The sequence below is a fragment of the Glycine soja genome, chromosome 3 (assembly GCF_004193775.1).
Source record: "Glycine soja cultivar W05 chromosome 3, ASM419377v2, whole genome shotgun sequence".
NCBI classification, from domain to species: domain Eukaryota; kingdom Viridiplantae; phylum Streptophyta; class Magnoliopsida; order Fabales; family Fabaceae; genus Glycine; species Glycine soja.
In genome coordinates this window covers 47,625,247-47,641,513 of record NC_041004.1, presented here as the reverse complement: position 1 = coordinate 47,641,513, position 16,267 = coordinate 47,625,247, and the positions used below count along the sequence as shown (strand labels likewise).

At 27.6% G+C, this 16,267-nt stretch overlaps 1 protein-coding gene across 1 annotated transcript; it reads left to right on the top strand.

Moving 5' to 3' along the window:
• Nucleotides 1–4,517: 4,517 nt before the first annotated feature.
• Nucleotides 4,518–16,109, top strand: LOC114405348. The gene is made up of 5 exons (XM_028367925.1): nt 4,518–4,546; nt 14,735–15,347; nt 15,425–15,575; nt 15,648–15,707; nt 15,796–16,109. The coding sequence occupies exons 1-4, from the start codon at nt 4,518–4,520 to the stop codon at nt 15,665–15,667; spliced, it is 813 nt and encodes a 270-aa protein (XP_028223726.1). The 3' UTR covers nt 15,668–15,707; nt 15,796–16,109.
• Nucleotides 16,110–16,267: the final 158 nt, after the last annotated feature.

Here is a 16,267-nt window from a genome sequence, read left to right as displayed (position 1 = left end):
ATAAGCATTCAAGCCGTTGCTTAACAGTATTTTTTCCCCCTTAAAAGAATCTTATTTATAATTTTCTTCTTTTTTATGTTTATTTTATTTTTCAAAACAGCCCGAAGTTAAAAGAATTTAAAATTTGATTAAAATCAGAAACAATGTTTAATTCCTTATAATGAAATAAACTGTTTCTTTTCTAAAAAATAATTTTTATGATTATAATCAAACATAATTTCGTTTATGCTTTTTTTAATCTCTAAAAATAATTATTGGATTATTTTATACTAGAGTTGGTTTTTTAATCCGACAAAAACTGGCCTATTATCTTTTCCAGATGTTAGAATGACTTTTAAGATTTCTCTTTTTATGTTTGATACACATCAAATGATAGAACAACAGAAGACAAAATAGATAATGTTATATATAATTTACTATAGAACCCTTTTGAATACCAATAAAATTTATATTATTTGTGTTAATATAAATTATATTATTACTATTATTATTTTAGCAAATAAAATGAATCTTATATGTAAATTAGAATAGTTATTTTGAATGAGAATATTTTTAGGTATTATTCTTTCAACGATGACTTTTTTTTTTAATGAGAGTGTTTTTGAGAAGTTTTCTTAGTATCTTATATCTTTCAATATATTTTTTATTTTTTATTTTTAAATTTAATTTCTATAATTTTTTAGAGAAAATTATGAATAGTTAAAATAACTTTGTAGATTGTATCACAATATAGATTATTTATTATAATCTAAAATATGATTTATATGTTAAAAAATAATTATTTATTATAAAATTTAATTATAATATAATTTATACTTTCAAAATATTTATTATAAATTTCAGTTATATAGAATAAATATTTATTATGTGCATTGTAGAAACTAAAATACTAGTTAATTATATACGACATAAATCATCATATATAATAAAATAATTTATTTTTATAATAATTACTTCAAAAATTAAATCTAAAATGTAAAAAATTAAAAATTACACGAACCACACATGAAAATTAAACTCTAATAAATTTATTTAAAGTTTTTCCTTACGTCAAATTCCTATTTATTTGTTTCTCTATCGGTTGATGGCATTTTTGTCATCAGACGATAAACAATTATAAACGGACATATATAAAAATAAAATTCTTTTTGCATACATTTTGTATGATAATGTTGATACTTACATTTTTCTATTATAATCATATGATTTAAATTAGAAATATAAATAAGTAAATTTATTTGTGAACTATTCAAACTTAATTCATTAAATGTTTGACCAAGCTTGTTTGTTTAATTAAATCAATAAATATAAGTTTCAGGTTTAACTTAATTATTTAAATAAGATAAGTTCGTTTTACCAGTTAGAACTAATAACTTGTTTACATAAATAACTCCAGAGAGAAAAAAAAATTAAAATTATATAAATTTTATTATATCATTCCACTTAATTTTATTTGTAGATTATTATCTAATATTAAAATTATATAAATAACTCATTATTATCTAGTATTAAAATGTTATATTAAATAATAAAATGATAAAGTAAAAAAATAATTTAAGGAAAAAATTTCACAAAATAAAAAACTAATTAAGTAATAAATGAGTTAAACAAATTAAACTCAAGTTTTAATTGTTTTAAACAAGTCAAACTTTTAATTAAACTTATTTAAATGAATGAATCAAATTTAATTCATTTATTTTTTTTCATAAGTCTAAGTCTATATTTTTACTCGGCTGTACAAATTTACATCCCTAATTAAGTTTAACATTTCTCATAATATCACGACGAATACATTTTTATTATTAACCCATTATTTGCTTCTATAAAAGAGTTGAAATCAAAAACATATAAAACGTTTGACTCCTAAAACTATTTTGATAAGGCTATTAAAATTTGTAGCACACCAACAAGTTTTGATAAAGCGTAGCAGTACGTCTCAAAATAATAATCGTGTTGTTTAATACATATTAAGAAAAAATAATTAATAGATAAAAAGAATAATAATTTTATAAATTTAATTTTATATCATTATTAATTTATTTATAAATTTTATTATTCACCATTAATATTATAAAAGATATAAATAAAAAAATATAATTAATGTTATATTAAAAAATTAAAATAATAATTATTTTGAAATAATTATAATGGGCGGAGGAAGAAGTAAAATATATAAGTATTTTCTTGATAAAAGTGTACATTAAATGTACCTCTTTATCGCTTTGATATTACTTAATTATATTTGTTAAGATATATGAGCGTTTTATAAAAGTTAACCAAGACGCAACAATGTTTTTTATCTAAGCGTCCAAAACTTTTGCCTTGTGTCAAGTACCTATTTGTTTATTAATTATAAAATACATTAATAATCATATATGATAAATTGATGCATAAAGTAAGTCTCTCTAAAATATATGAAATTATAAATGGTTCTCGTCAGCATTACATATCATAAGAGTTTGCACCAGCTACTGTTATGGATTCTTTCCTGATTGATTCAGCTAGCTTAGACTAATTGGTCTTTATCTTTCCTTCCTGTACCAAAAAAACAAAGATTTCGTCCCATTTCAGTTCCTCTAAAACTTCAACATGTTACTTTAATATTAATTCACAAATATATTGTCTAACCAAATCTTGTTTCAATTTTACAACGTATTCTGCTATTCCTACCCTGTATTTTTGTTCAACTTTGTGATTTTTGAAAAACATATGATAGAAACGTGATTCCATTGATTAAAAATACAAAGGAAAACATCTTGTCATTGTGCATTTGGATCAACAGAATCACATTTTGTAGTGTATTGTGTCGGTAATTTTTAACAGATTGGAAACATGTTTCCGTGTTTCAAAATATTCAATGAAAATGTGCTCACATCCTGTAAGTTGTGGAGCTAAAAAAAGAAGTGAGGGCCTAGAAGGCGTGTCAAGGGTCAACGATGGTGAGAGGAACATTGTTGGGATACAAATCAAGGTGCGAGAGAGTGGGCAGAAGAATTGGAAAAACGACCTCGGCAAATGACTATCGCCATGGTAGCTATCAGGCTCATTTTTTGTGTGGCGTGGTAGTTGGCAACCACCACTCGAGCTCCACTGCAACTGCCAAAGGTTGAGTGATTTTCCATTGATGCGATGTGATCGTGACAACCTCCTTGATGCCCTGTGGCACGACGGGTACAAACACTAGAAAAGGGGAGGGAGAGGAGTTGGTGTGGTGGGGAAATACAAGTGAGAATAATTAGGTGATTGCAAATGTTTTTGAAAAAGTAAGGGGTGGAAAGAGTGGGAAACCATGTAAGAATAGCACAACCCCTCCTTCCTAGATCCATTAGAAAACCACTCAAGCGCTCCACTAGAGGCCTTTCCGCCAGGCCCACGATATGGGTCCCAAGCCATACAATAAAAATATTTAAAAAGTAAACGAAACATTGATAGCGTTACCGAATTAAATTGTTTAATTAATTTCAATAATCTCCATTTAAGACAGAGAAAGACTAAACTATAGTATACATCTTTGAATATAAAAGTAAATATGGCATTTTCATATCTAATTTCTCCGAATCTGACATCATACGATGAAAATCAACATGGAAGAGTGCGCAACAAAAGCAAAACCTTTCTGAAAGAAGAAATAAGGGAAGAATATTAAAATGCCAGTTATACTAGTTGAGACCATAGAATTGTTGTGGAATTAAACAGATGTTAGCCGGAAACCTTGTTCTACAATTTAGACTTTTTAAAACTACTGATAAAAAAAAAACATTTAAAACTTTTGACTTTTCATTTTCATCTTACCATGGAGATATTGCTCAATTCCTTTTAAATCTGAATGCAAGTGTCATAGTATAAATGAGGATGGTTTATTTCACATCGTTGAATAAGAAGAGTTGGTAGGTGGAAAATTGCCACTCCAATGACGCCAATAAATCAAAGTCATATATAGAGAAACGAAAGTAAAGCCCACACACAAATAAGTTATTGGTGAGCAATATTAGATTTAATTGCTCGTACGAATGACATGATTAAAAAAAATAAAGTCCACACAATTGATTCTTTAAACTGATGCTTTTTTTTTATCTTTTTTTATGTATTCAAGTCATTTTAACCAATTTTTTTTATCTTTTCTTCAATAAATTTTATATTAATCTTTTTTTTGTATATATTTATTTTATACTATATTTTTTTGTATTTTTATTTATGTTATTCTCACTTTTCTCTTATGTTGTCCCCTAAAAATCCAACATTCACTATTATATAATATTTGAATTTGATAGGTATTTTATGATGTTGACCCGGTCGAGGTAGTGGGTCAGTAATCCAACCGGTGGGTCAATAATTGGTCCGATTTGACCTAATATAAATTCAAAATTATATATGTATTTAATATATATAAGTATATAACTAATATTATTTAAGTAAGAAAAGTCCATCCATACTTCAAAATTCAAAATAACAATAGATAATAATGAGACATCAAAACAACGTTGTAAAGGTAGTCCATTTTTTTTTTGTAAAACCGGATGGGTCAGACCAGTCCAACCGGGATTCGGTATTTAACTAGCCGAATTTGATCGAGTCATTCCAGATGTGATTGATCCAATAGTTGAACCGATCCGATTAGGCTATCGAATCTCAATTATACCGGTCCGACTAGCCAAGCCGAATCAAGTTTTACAACTATGCTTGTATCATGTGTGTGACATTCTTACTAATTTTTCCTTCAACTTATACAATTGATTTAGGTTCTCAAATATTTAAACTTAAAAACTTGTGATATGTCATAAAATAATATAAAAAACATTGCACAACTATATAAACTTATTTAATTTTTTGGCCCCTTCTAATATGGTCCGTGGAACCATCGCTTCTCTAGATTAGGCTTATGGTCAACCCTACATAGGTTTGACTAAGTTGTAAAAATTTTGTTTTGAGTTTAATTTGACTTAAATTGATTTTTCACCTAGCCCAAAAAAATTGATCAGTGATGGTTTGGATAAGCATGTTGGTTCAATTTTTTTTAATTGATAAATTTAATAGGCTTAAATATATTTTTTATTCCTATAAATTAATATTTTTTTTTATTTTTATCCATGTAAAAAAATATTTTAGTCCTAGTAAAATGTATTTATTTTATTTTTTGTTCTTAAAGTATTTTAAATAACATTTTTTCACTGTTCAAAGCGTTATTTAAAACACTTTAAAGACAAAAATTAAAATAAATATATTTTACAAGGACTAAAACGAAAAAAAATAAATTTATAAGAATGAAAATGAAAAAAATATTAAGTTGCGTAAAACAAAAATGTATTTAAGCCAATTTAATATTTTTGAGCATGCAATTTTAGAATTCAATATATATAAACAACCTTAAGTTAGAATTTAAAATATTTATTATTGTTGTACAATGACAAAAATAATCTAAGAGTGTGTTTGTTTTACATTTTTGTTTTCTGTTTTCATTTCTTTTATTTTTAAAAGATTAGAATTCTGAAAACATGTTTGGTTTGACTTCTTATTTTTTATTTTCAAGAAATAAAAATACTGAAAATGCGTTTTCAAAAGGAAATGTATTTTTAGATTTGCTTAAAATTACATTCCTTGTCACTGCGTTTTCATTCTACCCAAAATAAGGTTCTTGATTTCAACTGAAAATGAGATTTTATTATTTTCAGTTTTTGGTTCATTTGAAAAAATATTTTTACTAAAAATGAAAACAGAATTCGAAACAAACACATTTCTATCACTATTTTTTATTTCCAGTGAAAATGAAAACAGAAAACAGAAAACAACTAAAGCAAACACCCCCTAATACACTCTAATTAGTCAAGGAAAGATTGAAAATGGTAAAAAATTTATTTTCTCAAATTTCAAAATGTATTTATGCTTGGTAAAAAAATACAAGCAAATCTATAAACTAGGACTGATCTAATATGAGTAATATTGTTCAACTGTAAAAGAAAAAAAAAAGTTACATGACCCGCCAGTCATTAAGTCATTGGTTCATATTGAGTCAAACATGGTCGTACTGGATCATCCGTGAAATCAATCCAACAGATTACTCAGATTGGTTGGATGCCCAGTTCCTAGATCAACATGTCGATCCAGTTGGTTTGAGCCGAGTTTAATAACTTTCCAAATCACAAACTATGCTTTTTATTTAGTATATAGTCATTAAAAATATTTTATCAACTGGTTATATAAAAAGATAATTTATCTTAATACTTTTAAATTTTTATATTTGTGTTTATAAATATAACATGATATATTATATATAATAATATTATTATTATATATATAGGCAAGTCTATTAAATTAAATCGTTTTTCTAAGATCTATGGTATGATCTTTTTATTTAAATAGAAAATAATTTTTTTAAAAGCGCTTAAGTTTAATCCTTTTAGTAAACAAGCTAAATCAGATAAGATCTTATGTAAGTCATATCGTAACTCCTAATAGAGTCTGTCTTATTTTCAGTCGTATGTGTAATACAAGAATATATCCCTGGTAATGGGACAACCCGATTAACGTAAATTGATAATTAACTCTAGTTACTCCTTCGACCCTTCCTTCCTACTTGTGCAAGCGCATCCAAATAGGCACGGGTTCATGGATTTCCCCTTATTTTCTCCAAATAGCTAGGCACGGGTTCACGACCCTTCCTTGTTTTAAAACATCATTTAGATAAACATTCACGAGTCACGGGTTTGAAGTTTTTTAGTGAATGCGTGCGTGCATCTACGCTTACCTAGTAATTAGTCCAATGGAACCAATCGCAAGGAAGAAAATATAATAGCAGTGTGACTGTTTCATCTATTCCTTGTTTCTTATATTGTTTTGCAACCAAAGTAATGAAAACTAGAGGCAAAATCTTTCTGCATTGCCAATCACAATCTTATTCGGAGGGTTGGGTAAAAATAGGCTAGGTTGAATTAAACTTTATTAGGTTTGAGCTTGATCTTCATTAAGTTTGCATGGCCAGAGTTTGGCATTTCAGTTGACAAAGGTTTTATTATAGGCCTGATCTAACCTATTTATAATTTTGTCCTACAATTTTGTTTAAGAGTTTACTTTGTGATCATTTAATATATACCAATACATGTGTAAAAATAATCATGTCATTAAACTTTATAAGAATCAAAATTGACTTGTTTGTATGATATAAATATATTTTTCAATGTTTAATATGATATTCATAATAATTTATTTAACACATATTTTGCAATAGAAATTCTAAATAAGACATAAATTTATCTGAGTTAAACTTAATTATAAGCTTTAGCCTGATTCTATATATATATATAGATCAACATTAACATATATGCTTAACATTTAAAAAGATAAATATAAGATTATAATAATAATAATAATAATAACTATTTATTTATATTTTTTAAATAGGTTGAGTTGTTAGGTCTAAAAGATTTTTTTAAATGATCTACAGTTTGACATTTTTAACTAAATAATACATTTTAATAAAAACATTGGCCTAATTTATTTTTTGAAAAAAGGCTCACTTAACCTAAACATGATGTAGAGTAAGACATAGATTCTTGTGAAGTGACCTAACTTATTTTTATCCTTATTTAGGGGTAGAGAATTTTGTGTTTTCGGATGACAAGTACAAAAGTACATTTTTATAGTTTTTTTTTTATATTTATGATAACTACTTTTATAATTATTATTTACTTATCATGAATGTTGGCAAGTATATAAGTTTTCATTAGCTCGTTTTAATAGCTAGTAAAAAAAATAGAAGTTTCTTATTAATTTTTTTTTATTATAGTTCAACCTAAAATTAAACATTTTAAGTTATTAGTCAAATTTTATGTTTCAGTATTATAAAATTAGAAAAGCAAGCTATAGAATAATTTTATCTTCAAAAACTAATTCACCAACAAAATTCGGAATATTCAAAAATGTAAACTAATTTTTGAATATCAAACACCTCACAAATAAAAATAAATAAATAAAATGCTCTTCTCTTTACTTCCTGCGCAAGATAATATTATTGTTACTCCGTAGCTTGGCAATATTTTATGCACCTATATGCAAGTGAAAATGATTTAATAAATATAATTATCATAAGTTCACATTTGGACGATACAAGTGACTATTATGACTTTGAGCTGGTTTGTGTAAATTTATTTGTTTTGAAAAAATACTTTATTTTAATAAAATAAGTAATTTTTTTTATTATATTTGTTTAAATTATTTTTATTCTTATTTTTAAAAGCAAATAATATCTGTTTCTTAGAAAAATACTTATTTTAAACATATTTTTGATTTAGTTTAAACAGCATTAAAAAAAAGTGATTACTACGATTTCTCTCTCTTACTGTTTTTTGCGGTGCCAAATGCCTACCTTTCCAGAAATAGCAAGTTTGAGGTTACTTCCTTTACTAAGTATGATTGTCAAACCCCATACATCTAGTTGATTCCGTATCCACATGGCTTGCCTAATAAAAAGTTATATATCTCAATTGGCAAAATTGATTCTTTAACTTACTCCTCCCTTCCCGGCATCTCGAGGACTTTTATAGTTTTATATTCTAAACAACTTATTTTAAGCCAATGAAAGGCCCATTAAAAAAAAATAAGCCAATGAAAGACGTGCGTTGTTATAAGATTTAAATTCTCAATTATATAACGAAGGTTTTAATCATTCGTGCTAAAACTTGGAGTAGCACTTACTTTTATATTAGTATTAGGATTAGTTTCAAATTTCATAAAATCATATGGATAACTAAAATATGTTTGAGACTTATAAAATTTGTTTAGGAACTAATGAATAAGTTGGTTGTTGGACAAGTGACATCAATAATTTAAAAAAGAAGTGAATTAAATTTTAAAATTTCTCAATAACAAACTTTTAATCCCCTTCTAAATGATAAACTCATAATGAAGAAGAAGCAACAATCATGCAAGATAAAATTAATTGCAATAACATAAATGAGATAAGGGAAGAAAAAAATACAAGCTTGATTTAGACTGATTCGACCACTTTTCGTGCCTACGTCTAATCCTCAAGCAATTCACTTGAAATTTTCTATTATCTCTATAAATCTTTTACAAACTTTGAACACACCTTGGGATCCCTCACCCTTATGTTCAAAGATTCTCCAAGAGACAATCCGTGAGACAATTAGTCTCTTGATTACAACTGACTTTCTGAGATGAATAGAAAGATTTCTGTCCTTTAGAGTGGATGATATAAATTGAAGTTCCTAGAGGAATTTCTCTCTTTTAGAGATGATAATACAATTTGAAGTTTCTCGATAAATTCTCAATAAATTTGCAAGTGTTTGTCCAAGAGTTATTGAGAGAGCATTTGACAATTAATTTTTTTAGAATATCTCTCTTGTTTTTCGAAATCAGACACATGTATATAAGTTCTTCGTGTCTTTTCAAAATGGTTTGAAGAGATGTGTCTTTTCAAAAAAAAAATTCTAAAATTTTACTAGTAATCATCGATTACACAATTATATTTTGAAGGGTCATGATTTTTCAAATTGAATAAGAGTTCTGTTGCTACACATCAATGGTAATTAATTACAACTTTTAAATTCAAATTTCAAAACCCTTCTAAAAACTGATTTTTCAAAATTAGTTCCCAATTATGATATTTTATAAATTTTATTATCCAAATTATTTTTTGCACATATTACCATTATGCTTTTTTTAATTTTTTTTTCCCTTTTAACCAATATCTTAATTGTATAACGAAGTGATGATCTGTCTCTAAAAATGATGTAATTTATCATATATTTTTTTAGTAAAATAAAGTTGTTTTATTATCAATATCACGATAAAATACACAGAAAAATAAATTGAGTATTAAAATATGTAGAAGTTAAAAACATGATAGTAAAATGTGAAAAAGAAAAATAGGGGATGAAATTTGGGAAATGAGATCATTGAGTGATAAAACATGGAATTAAGCTTAAGTAATATGATGGGAGATGAAAGAGAAATAAAAAATGAGTTAAAAAGAAATTAATTAAGTGTGTGTTTAACATTTTCTAGAAATATTATATATTCCTTTTTAATTTATTCAACATATGAAACTAATATATGTTAAAAAGTCGTATTAATATTGTATAATCATTCAATATATTACAGGGAATAGCTCGGGATTTTCTTTTATCAAGTGAATGAAATTTCTCATTTGATAGAAAAAAGTCCCAATGTGTTTTTAATTTTTTTTGTCTAAATAATATAATGGGTTTTAAAGTTTGAATTATATATATATATATATATATATATATATATATTATTTTAGTTTAGTTTTTTTATTGGATATTTCTTACTTTAACTATTACAAACTACTGGTGGGCATTATTTAATTTATAATTACTGCTAATTAATTTTGTAAAAAAAAATGAGTATTTTATTCTGCCCATTAGGAAAACACTGGCACGGGGTAGCTGCTTAGTTTGTAATTAGTTGTTGTATTGTAGCTTTGCCTGAAACGTTATGACGTTGACGTGCCTTCCTTAATTTGTTTTTACGAAAGTGTAGTCGGTTTAGTTGTTTAATTAATGTGACAGAAGAAAATGCCCAGAGGCTCCTATGAGCAAAAAAAAACTAGTTGCATCGATCTAGCTAGCTAAAGCCTAAAAGGGCGTGAAGGCATCAAGGATAGTTTCACATTTGTGGTTGGTCATATATATGTTTGGAATCCTGAATTTTATACATTACAGCCAAGCTCTCGCAATTGTAGTTATGGGAGTCCATGTACTAAAAAGCACTAGTTTATAATTGGAGCAGGTGAAATCCAGGAATCGGTCCGGTAAGTGAGCGACATTCCCATGCGAGTGTAATGTCGCACATACTCGTACTTATATATGCTTGCTTGCTAGTCACCATTGACCCTCACTTTCATCCTTATTTTCTCTTGCCTCTGCCCATACCTCTTTTTACATTAGATGAGATCATTTGTCTGCCACAATTTTATTTATTTAATTCATCAATACACTTGCTAGTATTTAGTCTTCCATTATCTCATCTCTCTTCAATGTTCCAAGACCACATGCCTTTTGCATATCCACGTTAGCAAATTAATACTATCAGATTAGTATTAAGATTATATATAATAGAAGAATCATGCATATTTATAGCTTTAATTTTTTGTGTGTTCGTGTTGCAATTTGACATGTTTCCGTAGCCATTCCTTTTCAATTTTCATTTAAAATTGAATATATAAACCTTCAAGTTAGAAAATTAAAAAAGCTTGCTAAAACATTTATATGCTCTCTTCAATGAAATTCCCGCCATGACTCTGATATATAGTATTACGATTATATAGAGATTAGTTCCCCCTTTAGCACTCCAATCTTATCAAGATCGACATTTTTGTGATCTAATGGTTAAAAAGATGACACAATACTCCTACTTAGAATCATACCCCGTAAAAATATTCTCACCCACGTGTTATTGATAAAGGATGAAAGGTCGAATGAATTACGAAGTAATAAGAATGTAGGAGGAGAATGTCTTTTATGTTCTACTATAAAGTATATTATAGGTGTGAGTGGGGGGAAGGGGGGTAAGGGGTATAAATTAAATAATAGAGAGTAATAAAGAAATGCTTTTTTATGGTAATAAAAAATGATATTAATACATTTTTCATAAATTTTAATTAATAATAAAATGTATTAGATAATGTATATATAGCTATATTTTTTAATAATATATATATAAAGAAATACTCTGAAAGGGAAGGTAAGGAGGAAAGAGTGGAGAGACGGAGATTGGAAAGGGAGAGAAGTGGTAAATTAGTCCGTGATCCAAAAGCGATATCATAGATCATATCTGCATACTACGGTCAATTTGGCCATGAAATTCATCAAATTCCCATCTCAGTTTTCTAGTCCCAAAGCTCAGTCCTCATAGTCATTGGCTTCCATGCAAGATCTGACCACAGAGAATTTCACACTCCTCCTTTTTACACTTCCCTCACCCCTGGCTCTTCCAACCCCCTTTTCTCCAGATCACCTTATATATATATTTTTTCCCTAACTTGCTGGTAGCTGGTACGTTCCACACTAGGCGTCTCTAAGCCCATTTATTCATTCATTAGTCCCTGCCTCTCATAATGCAAGTAAGTTTCCTCTCTGTCTCTCTCAAAGAGAGATCATATCGAGGAATCACTGTGTTATCTTACATTAGTTCACGTTATTCATACCGCCAGATTTTTTTTTGCTTTTGTCATTTGCAGTTCCTCAGCTGGATGCAAAACAAAATTGGTGGAAAACAAGATATCAGAAAACCAAACACATATACAGCTACTAGTAAGTTTTCTACTCTTTTTTTTTTCTCCCTCAGTTAATGCATGATTTTTCTAGCATGCCCAATAGTAATACGATCTAAGAATATTTATATTCGTAGCCTGAAACACACACCATCGAGCTTCTGTCTTTGAAGGAAACGATGAAAGAAATAGAAACATATAGTAAGACAGAGAGACGACCGTATATATGTTTTCTTGTATGCATGCTTATTTTACTTGTATCATAAGTAGATTCTTGTGTTATAAAAAGGGGAGTGGGGTGGATTCTTTTACATGTCATTGTAAAAGTTTAGACTTTTAGATGCGTACTTGGGAATGATTTATGTATTAATTAATTTTAAAGTACCTCAAGAAGAAAAGTTACATATATTTCAGAATTTTAGTTCACACATGTTTTAGCTTGTTTTTGTAAGATGTTAGTTTTTGACCTTTTTTGTTCTTCGGTGTTCAACATGAAGAAACTAAATCATCTTTGGTTGCATGAACGTTCGATCAGATCTATTAAGAAAGGCACGGACCCAGCAAAGATATCTTAATTATTTATATTTCAAATGCACTCTGTATGTGTATATCTTCTTCCTCTTAGAAAATTTAATATTTTCATCGCACATCCTAAATCATAACGATCCATAGATTACATATATTTCTCTCCAATACTATAATTATTTGAACATAAAATAGTTGACATCATATATAATGTAACATATAATTATTATTTTTTATAAGCATATCTTTATAAGAATTATTAAAATTAAAGGGTACAATAAAAATTATCCCATTCTAATTATAAATAGAAAAGGTGTTATACTTCAGTGGAATGTTGAGGATCTAATTAAGTTGCCACATATATAATCATTTTTCCTTATCCTTTGAAATTTTCTTCTTAGATTAGCGTATTAACTTTCCCATAGTGCAGGAGTTTAATATAATAATCATAATCTCTTAAAAATATAATAATCATAATTAAGTTTTATAATATAATTAATCAGAGCTATTATTTTCATTTAATAATCTGTATAATATTTTTATAATATTATTTCTTTTTACAATCAAATAAACTATATATCTTATCTCACATGTTTTCTCTATTTTTATTATACCCACCCACAGATATATACAGAGAGGATTTATTAACGTCCGCTAACAGTTAGCTAAATTATTTTAACTTGAAAATAAGTGAAAACACGCTTGCAAATATCTATGTATATATAATCTTTGTACAAATATAAATGAAAAAGAAGAAGAGGAGCAAGCTTTGTTATCTATATAGTCTTACGGAGACCCATACCGAGTAAATACAAATCAAATATTATATTTATGATTTTTTTTATTTGTAAGAATAAAAAAATATATCAATAAAATTTATAATAATTTACACATTTTATTAAATGAATTAAGTTAGAACTTCTCGATATTATATTATTAGGAATTATGTAATAGTTAAACATTCAAAGTATAGAACAAAATTCTTTTTTGAGAACCAATTGAAATTATGTCTAATAGAAAGAGTTGATGTCTGACAATGTGATAAATTAATATATGAACTTTCACTAAAATAAGTATTTATATTTAATATCCGAGATCATGTCTATAATAATTAAATATTTGATTATATGTAAGAAACAAAAAATGACAATAAATTGAGTTGAATTACACTTTATTTAAGTATGTTTAATTTAACTTATTTTTATCAATTTTCAGATGATTTTAAAAACCTAATTTAAGCATTATTAAGCATTAGTAACTTGCTTTTAAGCATTATTATTAAAAAAAATTAGGAATAACATTGGATTTATCTCATGGGTTCTGTTAATTCATGCTTTTAGGTTTAAATATCTTTCAATTCAAAATAATTTATTATTTTTAACTATCTAAGAAATATATATTTTTTAACCCAAGATATCTCTCTATCAAGAGCAATAGATTAATCTCCCAAAGTATTAAAATTTATTTAAAGAATTGATATCTCTTAACAAAAGAAAACATCTAGAACCTTATAAGTTCTTAAAATATGAAAATACTTAGTTTTTCATTTAATATTTTCTATTTCAATCAAGATTTTTTAATAGTTTTTAATTATGAAAAATACAATTTATTTTCTTTATATAAATATTTATAATTGTACTTTACACTATGAAAACACTCTTTAAATCATGTCTTGTCGTATTTAAATATGTCTCTATTTTTTTATCTTAGCCATGAATTGTTTGATCATCCTAATTATTTATATCCCCCAGGAATTAATTTTCATATATATATATATATATATATAATTTTTTTTTTAAAATGTTGATTTGATAAAGCAGCTCCCTTTTTTCTGACAAATTAGCTTGCTGCAAGTTATAATTTATAATTAGCTTGCCTCCAAAACAGAGCAAAGGGTTTTTTTTTTCTCTCCTGAATTTGTTCAACTCTAGGACTAGGATAACATCCTTATCTTGTTGTGAGAATTGAAAAATGTGTTCATTTGGTTGTTTGGAACTGCATAGATGATGCAAAACTAGTGCCTCGAGAAGAATTAAGCGATTGGCCTGATGGTTTACTAGCAATTGGTACATTTGGAAATAACAATGAAGTAAAAGAAAAGACAGAGAAGAACATTCTTAGAGAGGATCCATCCTCGTCAGAGGAAATAGCAGACTTCACTCCTGAAGAAATCGGTAAACTAAAAAAAGAGTTAACTAAGCTGTTGAGACAAAAACCCAATATTGTGGAAAAGGAAATTGCTGAGCTTCCTCTGGACAGATTTCTCAATTGTCCATCAAGCTTGGAGGTTGATAGGAGAATCAGTAATGTACTTGGCAGTGATTCCGAAGATAAAGATAAAGATGAAGAAAAAGAAGAAGAAAGAGAAAAAGAGGAAGAAGAAGAAGATATTGAAAAGACACTTAGTGTCATACTTGGTAAATTCAAAGAGATTTGTGCAAACAACAGCAAGAAAGCAATTGGGAAGAAATCGATTTCATTTTTGCTGAAGAAGATGTTTGTTTGTAGAAGTGGATTTGCTCCAGCACCGAGCCTTAGAGACACCCTTCAGCTCCAAGAATCAAGAATGGAGAAGGTATATATGCAGTCAATTTGATGTATGTATATGTGGGTCTGCGTCTGCCTAATTAATACAATGAATATTGTATACAGCTTTTAAGGACAATCCTTCACAAGAAAATAAATTCCCAACATTCTTCTCGGGCATTGTCCCTCAAGAAGCGCCTCGAGGACAGGAAGATGCCAAAGGAGGATGAAGCTGAAAATGATGATGGCTGTAAATGGGTCAAGACTGATTCTGAATGTATGTAACTTCATATCATATTAGCCCTTCTTAGGTTGCCAAACACTGAGCAAATCTTTTTTCTTCTTGCAGATATTGTTTTGGAGATTTAAATCCACCTCAATTTTCAACAGCTCTTTCTTTTCGTGTCAGGTAACCTTCTGTTGTGTCTTTGTCACATGTTATTCTAAAGTCTTCCAAAGATAATAAATTTGCAAACTTAACATTTATTTTGCCTCAGATCCAATAAAGAAGCCAAGGCTATAGAAACGATTACGAGGAAGCGTGAAATGGAGCTCATTTTTTTAATAGAGTTTATCTGTGATCTTGCACCGAGAAATGAGTGGCTCAGATCAGCAGTATCTCTGTTTTGTTACCGGCGCCTTCCCTTGTTTTTTTCTTTTTTTCATGGTTGTTTCTGCGGATGCAGAGCAACTCATGTCATACTTAATGTCTTAATCGTAAAAAACATAACTGATATGCACTGCAAAGTTTGACATTGTGAACACTTCTCATCCAACTTTTAAAATCCACTATCTACTAATTCGTTACCTTTGGTCCCACTTGGCTCAAGCAAAATGATCACTAGTGGATTATGTTGTTTAAGATAGGCCAAATCACAAACCTTGACTTGTTCTTCAACTTGCTTAATTATTTGTAAATAAAATAGCTTGAGATGAATGATAGTCACACCGTCCTCAAGAACTAATCTA